The following is a 7,501-nucleotide window of genomic DNA, read 5'->3' as shown; positions in this document are numbered from 1 at the left end:
AACTCTAAATTGATACCCAAACCTAAGCAAAAAAAAGTGGAATCACTCAACCTTAGAAGTTGGTACGCTGTATTCTTAGTGCAACTCTAGTACCTTAGCTGTCAAGACACGTGATGCTTCTCTTGGAACAGTGTTGCATGCACACTTACACATAAATGGCCTCATAATTATACAATTTTTATTATCAGATCATATCTATTAATTAATTTTATATAGTTTTTCACACACCTAAACACAAATTTTAATCGACATCAGCCATCAGATGTGAACATATATATGCATGAAGACCTGAGTGCAAGCAGCTATTATTATTTATTCCAATATTCCTTTTATGCGTGGTGCCTAGTAAATTTAAGTAAATTATATTAACATGTGATATTGCCAAATTTCTTTCGATAATAAGCTGTGTGTAATTTCAAATGTAATTTATTCTAAATTTTTACTGCCCAAGTATTCTGGACCTCCTTTAGAAGCCAATACACTGACCAAATGTTATTAGATTCAATTACTAGATCACAAATTCAACACCCTGTTAGGATTGAAAACCCATAGACCATAGTAGTTGTGGAACACCGGTACCGATACACAAACTGTAAATAACTAATAACGCAAATTGTAGGATTCACCCAAAGGTACATCTCACGCTTTATCACATAAGAACACTATTATGGCTCAAGAGAGTACCAATATAATTAGGCCTTTCTACTTTTACACAATCTCTTCCTGCAAACACGTGTCGGAAGTTTCTGTAAATACACCATCAGAATTTGACTTGTGTGGAATACAAAAAGATTCTACACAAATATTTTATGGCTTAAGCAATTGAGCTGGTGAAGAACATTAAGTATGATAATTCAATGGTCTCTTAAACCCTACGTGATCTCTTCTTACTGCTCACAGCTTAACATCTGCTTAGGGATATATATTAAGGGCAAATAAAACGATAAAAGGGATGTAAGGCCAATTGTATAGAAGCTGATATCCTTCCACTAATTCGTATTTTCAACATTTTTTTTGCAAAACATGCCATTTTAGAGTCTAGATTCAAGTCAAGGTTTCCGTTAAGTCTCTACGTGGCTCTAAAAAAATGAGATGAAATGAGAAACTCATAATATTTAGAAGAAGAAAAATTGTGATAGTTTAAAGGAACAAAAAGTAAACAAAATATAATATATATAGACAATAAAAAAAAAAACTATCTGGAACTACATAGGAAATGAATTTACAAAACTAAATTATAATTTATTTTTTTTAAAATGAGGAATCAAAGGAGAAACTCATAATGTAGTATAATGAGCTTCTTCTTAGTACACTGCTTTGAAGTTCTTACAGCTTTTGAGTTGCCCGTACAGAAAATAAAGTGAAAAAAAAGATACAACTATAAAATGTGTGGTCAAGAACTAAGAGTAGCAGGTATACTCAAATCATTAAAAAAGAATTGGGGCAAGCACATATGAACAAATAGCCAATTTACAAAATTAACATGATATTTGAAAAGATCTTGTTGGAGTTCCATTCACACCTTGCCTTGTCCTATGCTGGCTATGCATCCACAAGGAACACGCTTTATTAGCTTCCCACAGGAAGCTGCATACTCCTTCCTGTGGACTCACAGATATAGCACTCCAGAACAGTATGTGGAATTACTTTCCACATTTTCAAGTGCATGGATTTTTGCCACCTGATAGCCCAGTCAGTGTTCACTAGCAGAGTGGCAGTGTTAAATATTTTGTCCGAGTCGATGTCTGCACGTAAGAGCCCTCCACTCTTCAGTTATTGTATCCTTTCTCTGACAAGCAGGGTTTATTGAACATCAAAGACAGATTCAACGAAGATGCCAAGTGTAACATTTTGGCGTCGATTAATTCCAAAACTTGACATCCTGAACAAAGAAAGATGACAGGAGTATAAGCAGTTGAGTGAAACAGTTGTTTCAACAAGGAAATGCTGCTAACATGACAAACAAATACAAAGTCAGACAGAAAGGTGAAGTGTTGACAAGAAAAGTAAAAAACCAATGCTAAAAGTGAAAGAGTATTAATTCAGAACCCAATGCAGCAGAGGAGGGGAGGGGATAAAGTCTCACTATAAATACAAGCAGGATGCATGCACTCTGACTTTTAAAAAACTCAACATGCATATTAATTTGAATATACTCATGAATATCGGATTAAAAGAATGTGAACTGCCAAAAGCCAAATTAAAATAAAGAATGAGAAGAGAATGAGGGAGCTAGCTAGTGCTGGGTCAAGGAAGAAGGAAAGGCTAATTAATAGTTACTGAGAGACAGTAGTAAAAAAACTGACAAGTTCATTCCGAGTGTTCAAGTATGATTTACAAATTACAAAACATAGGGATTCATGAATCCATGATACAGCATCAAGCACAATAGCTGGCATACATAGAGCTTTGGTTCCCTAATACTTGTTCTGTATATTGTATTAGTTAACCACAGCTTTGCTCCTTTTGTTGCTAGGCTGTATGTAAATCAGTACCACCTGTACTGCTTTCTCTATTATTTATAATATATTTATATTTTTGCCAATAAAAAAAAATAGCTGGCATACTAGAATGCATGTAGCCAAATCCCTCTCAATATGACTAAGGATTGGATGCTATTGGTGAAATCACGTTAGTACTACTGTTTATAAGAATGACAAAATTAACAATATATATGCTGGAAGTATTATCTTTAAAGGTACACAAATATAAATTATCATCCCTCTAAGAGCATGTTTGGAATAGCCTTTTTTGAGAGAAATAATTACTTATTTTTCAAAAGCTCTCTAAGAGATAGGGAAACTGAACCAAAGATGAACAGGTTATCATTGTACCATGCTAACTGCTCATGAAAGTCATGCCATCATCTGAATCTGAAATACAGTGCAAACAATCATTGCTGGTTGCCTCGTAATGGCGGTAACTGAAAAGATGGTCATTAGGTATATCATGATGTATATCTCTTGAAGTATTGAGGCAAGAAATAGAGAAATTTATCCCTTTAGGTTTTTGTTGGTTCATCAAGAACTACCTTGCAAAGATGAAACCACTGCACCAAAGCTTGAAACTGAAGCAAATATCCTAATGGTAAAACATTGAATTCTACCCAAAATTGCAAAGAGCACTATATTTTATGTAAACTTTTGAAACACTTCACCCCTATTATCATGATAATCACATCACAAGATCGTCAACTTTCTTAAAAGATAAAGCTAATAGGTGAAACCACATAAATAGTTTATGTATCTCTAATACACTGTCTCGCATGAAACGCTTTTGGGCATGCTAAGTGGACAATGGGCATGCCTTCTTTAATGTTATGCTGAAATTCAACTTGAATGAGGTGGCAGGTATCAAACTCTTCACCTCTCAGCCACAAAGGTTCTGATATCAAGTCAAGGAACTCTACTAAAAGCTGAATTTACAGAGTGAAGTACATAAATGGTTTTTATATGTGTAACAGTCGCCATTCTTCATGTTAGAAGGTGAGGAAAGCAAAAGAACAGAAGAAAAGGGACAAAGTGGTTTACCACCCAAAGATCAAGTATATTAATAGGTTAACACCACTTGTGCAAGCAAGGGAGGGAATCAGGGGACTAAATGAAAAGACCTATATCTAAAATTCTCAATGTGTCAAAAGCCTCTTGAAAGATCCAATTTAAAGACAACATACAATAGTGAGTGGAAATTACAAAACCTTTGTGTTACATTTGTGCTGCTGCATTCATCCTTCCATCATTTTCTTCCTCTTTGTTTGTGTGGTCCTGGTCATCCTGGTTTGAGCCAACTAGCAAATGCTGATTTCCTACAACACTTTCGTTGCTCCTTACTAAGGACAGCTGGTCCATAGGAAGAGAATTCCTTTTGTAATTCCACACAAGCCTTGAAATATAGTCTTGAGGTGAAACAAGACCTTGTTCTCTGATGCAATCCCGTTGTTCCTCCAAAGTTTTTGGATCTTCCAGTTTTATGTATTCTAGCAACAACTTTTCATGGTCAGGCCTCCAATTACTAGGGAACGGGGAGTAATCTGTCTCAGGCACAAGAGACATCCTCGTATATTGTAGCCCGTCTATTGACTCGGCAAGACCCATCCTCAGCAAATTCTGGTACTCAGGAGACTGTCCTTTTTTCTCCTTCAATGGACGGCTCAGGTTACGAGCACCAATCTTGTACACTTTTGCACGTGACCGAAGCTTGTACTTTGCAGCATACAGCTTAGCAAGGGAGCCTCTTATGATATAAGAACAGAAGTTCACAATCTTCTTCCTATTGTCTGCATATCTATACCACTCAACCATTGTTGACAAAAACTTGTTCATTTGAGCATTGGTATGCGCCTGTGTGGCATGAAACATCCTAAAACAAGGCTGGGGATCCGGATCCCTATCCCCCTTGAGAAAACTCAACTTCCTAAACTGCTTAATACATTGTTTCAAGCTTGCCGTGACCGACAACAACGTCCCTACACCCTTCTCACTTATGATCTTACCACCAGTGGCAGTATACCTAAGAGTTGGATACACAACCCTCCTACACAACACATGATCCAAAAACATTATCCCTTTGGTTATATGCTCTATAGGGAGGCTCTCATTATCAAGCTTGAGCATAAACCTTAGATCACAAAACTCAATCAACTGCTTCCTCAATGCAGCCGCATCAGCCCTAGGCCCTCTAACACCAATCAAGACATGCCCTCCATACCTTAGGAAATCCATCTTCCTCGTCTTATCTGGCCCACTCGTGGGCACGAACTCCGGCCACGATGTGTTCCCCTGCTCCTCTTCAGGACTATTCCATATAACATCACTCTTGGAAGGAACATAAAACTCTTTAATCTTCCCCTCCATCCACCTATCCAACTCGTCCAAACAAACATTCGCCAAAAGCGGACTAAGCACCCCACAGTGCCCCCAATTGGGCACCCTCTCTGCCTCCTCCGGCGCAAACCCGAAAAAAGTATCCAACCAATAAGGATCAGGCTTAGGCTCATCCTCAGCCAACACCCTCTTCTTCTGATACTTCCTCTTCTTCTTCTTCTCCTTCTTCTCCACAGTAGTAACAACCACTGGCGTAACCAAAGCATCCTTTATCAAATCAACAACCAACTTATCCCTAACATCTCTCATAACAGAATTAATCACCAACCCCACCTTCATCCCATCTAACAAAACACTAAAATTACCCTTTATATACCACAAGTACCCAGCAAAGCTTCTCCTAATAACCCTCAAAACAGTGTGGGGCGTCCTACCGGGTCGAAAAGCATACGACTTTGGCGAAAACCTCGGCTCGTAGATCGGTTCGAGGATCATAAGGAGAACTTCATGGACAATTCTGTCCTGGAAGGGAGCCGGCTGCGTGGTGGTGAGGATGGTTTTGATTTTGCGCTTGGAGAGGGAGTCGTAGTCGGTTTTGTCCTTGGGGGATTTGATGAAGAACTTGAGCCTGGCGCCCCACTTGAACTTGGCGTCGAGGACGGCGTTGCGGAGGGCGAGGAGGTCCTGAAGAGTGGAGGCGTGGAGGGAGGAGCGCGGCGTGTAGGAGCCGGTGTCGTCGGTGGCGACCTTCTGGTAGGCGAGGACCCAGAGGTCGAAGCGGCGGAGGAGGGGGGAGAGGTTGGTGACGGCGCGGTCGGGGTGGCGGAAGTTGTCAATCCACATCTGGCAGCAGAGGGAGACGCCGTCGTCTTTGGAGAGGGTGGCGGAGGAGAAGCGGCGAAGGGGGGAAGGAGGAGGGTGTAGGATAGAGAAGATGGGGAGGAAGCGTAGGGGATTGTTGTTATTGGTGGGTTTGGAGAGGATGGAGTGGGAGACGCGAGGGAGGCGTCGACGCATTTCGGTGTTTTGGGTCTCTCAGGGCATTGGGTGGGAATGGACTGAAGGAAGAAAGTTGAAGAGCAAAACCCAACAAAAACCCTGCGGCTAATGTTATATGCTCCTAGGACTTTGAGTTTGCTCTTTCTTTTCTCCATATTTTCTTCTTCTTTATTTTTTTTATTTTTTTAAGGCTAAAATACTATTTTTCTCCCCTCCCTTGTGCTTCAATCTACGGATTCTACCGTGAGGGAAACAAAAGATTTATCGCATTTTACCTAACTATATTTGAATTGTTAGATGCGCTTGAAATCAATGTTTAATATTTTTTTTCTTTCCCAATTTATCCTTAACTACTTTGTTTTTTTAATCCCCTAATCTTCCTATCCTCCGTCATTCCTTCTCTCTCTATCACTAATGCCACTTTTCCACTTATAGAACCATTCCTTCTTCATGACCATCAATGACTTTTAAAAAAATAACAAACAACAATGACCAAACATTGAAAAAAAAATCCAACACAAATCAAATTATAATATTTAATTTTTTTCAAATATGAGAAATAGATACAATCAAATTATAATATTTAATTTTTTTCAAATATGATAAATAGATACAAAAGCTAACGACAGAAATTCAAAATATTAGACTCAAGAAGCATATCTAAATCAAATTCTTTTTAAAAAAAGGCTAAACACAAGCACTGTGAAATCCATTCCCAGACGAAAATGACGAACCACTCTGAAATCTTCCCTTGCATGTGAACACGAACAATCATGTGCAGTTGTTGTCAGCCACCCCCTTCGTCTCGTCTTGATGCCTCATTTCAACCAAATCCAAGGGTGAACGAAACCATATCACCATCGCGAACCACAAAAACTTACCGCGAACCCCATAAATTTCACCATGAACAGTGAAGGAAATCGCAAACCACTACAAATCACATCATAAAAATGGAGAAACTTTTGCCAACTGCCATGTGCCTCTGCATCCATCGAAGCCAAAAGTGAAGGAGGTGTGCAAGATTGATCGTTGGAATAGGGGAGTCTACTCAGATCTGTTTCAATCAAAGCCTAATATTGGGAAAAGAGATTTGTGATAAGGCTTCTTTAGATTCGTAAGATGATGGGCAACGGAGATGTGTGGGAGGGCGGTGTGAAGAAAGATAACAGTGGTTCGCACGCCAAGAAAGGTGGAGATGAAAGTGGTTGGGTCTTTGAGGGGAAGAGATGGAAGGGGTTCTCCAAGGGACAAAATTGATAAAAGGAAGAAAAAAGAAAAAAATGAAGAAAAAAGAAAATTTTGAGTCATAGATTTCACGTTAAAAAAATCTAACGACAAAAAATAATATTTGTATTGTGCGAAAGTTATTTTACTTTTGCACGGTAGAATCCGTCTCAATTCCATCACTCAAGTTTAAAATGTATTATTTGTTATACTAAACTCTCTCTCTCTCTCTCTAAAGCCTTTACTTCTAAAAGGATTATTGGGGGAAAGCAGAATAAACTCTCTAATGTCTCTAATATTCGTTTCTCTAGCAATATTGGGAGATATCTTGGATTTAATATTGTTCATGGTCGGGTTACCACGAACATTTTTTATTCTTTATTGGAGAAAATCAAGAAGCAATTTGCTAGGTCGTCTTTTAAGTAGGGCTGGTTACATGGTTTTGGCTAACTTGG

At 38.9% G+C, this 7,501-nt stretch overlaps 1 protein-coding gene across 2 annotated transcripts; it reads right to left on the bottom strand.

Moving 5' to 3' along the window:
* Positions 1 to 1,217: 1,217 nt before the first annotated feature.
* On the bottom strand, positions 1,218 to 5,989 carry LOC114385652 (nuclear intron maturase 2, mitochondrial-like). 2 transcript variants are annotated; one of them, XR_003660983.1, is made up of 3 exons: positions 3,698 to 5,989; positions 2,835 to 2,923; positions 1,218 to 1,882 (listed from the first exon to the last, which is right to left on the bottom strand). XR_003660983.1 is itself a non-coding variant. In XM_028345654.1 (2 exons), the coding sequence occupies exon 1, from the start codon at positions 5,838 to 5,840 to the stop codon at positions 3,705 to 3,707; it is 2,136 nt and encodes a 711-aa protein (XP_028201455.1). In that variant the 5' UTR covers positions 5,841 to 5,987; the 3' UTR covers positions 1,218 to 1,882; positions 3,698 to 3,704. The 2 variants fall into 2 exon arrangements, 1 of the variants encoding a protein (XP_028201455.1); XM_028345654.1 differs by lacking the exon at positions 2,835 to 2,923 and having other exon boundaries at positions 3,698 to 5,987.
* Positions 5,990 to 7,501: the final 1,512 nt, after the last annotated feature.

The sequence above is a fragment of the Glycine soja genome, chromosome 15 (genome assembly GCF_004193775.1).
Source record: "Glycine soja cultivar W05 chromosome 15, ASM419377v2, whole genome shotgun sequence".
NCBI lineage: Eukaryota > Viridiplantae > Streptophyta > Magnoliopsida > Fabales > Fabaceae > Glycine > Glycine soja.
Note: the sequence above shows the minus strand (reverse complement) of the source record. Positions and strands in the feature narration are given on the sequence as shown.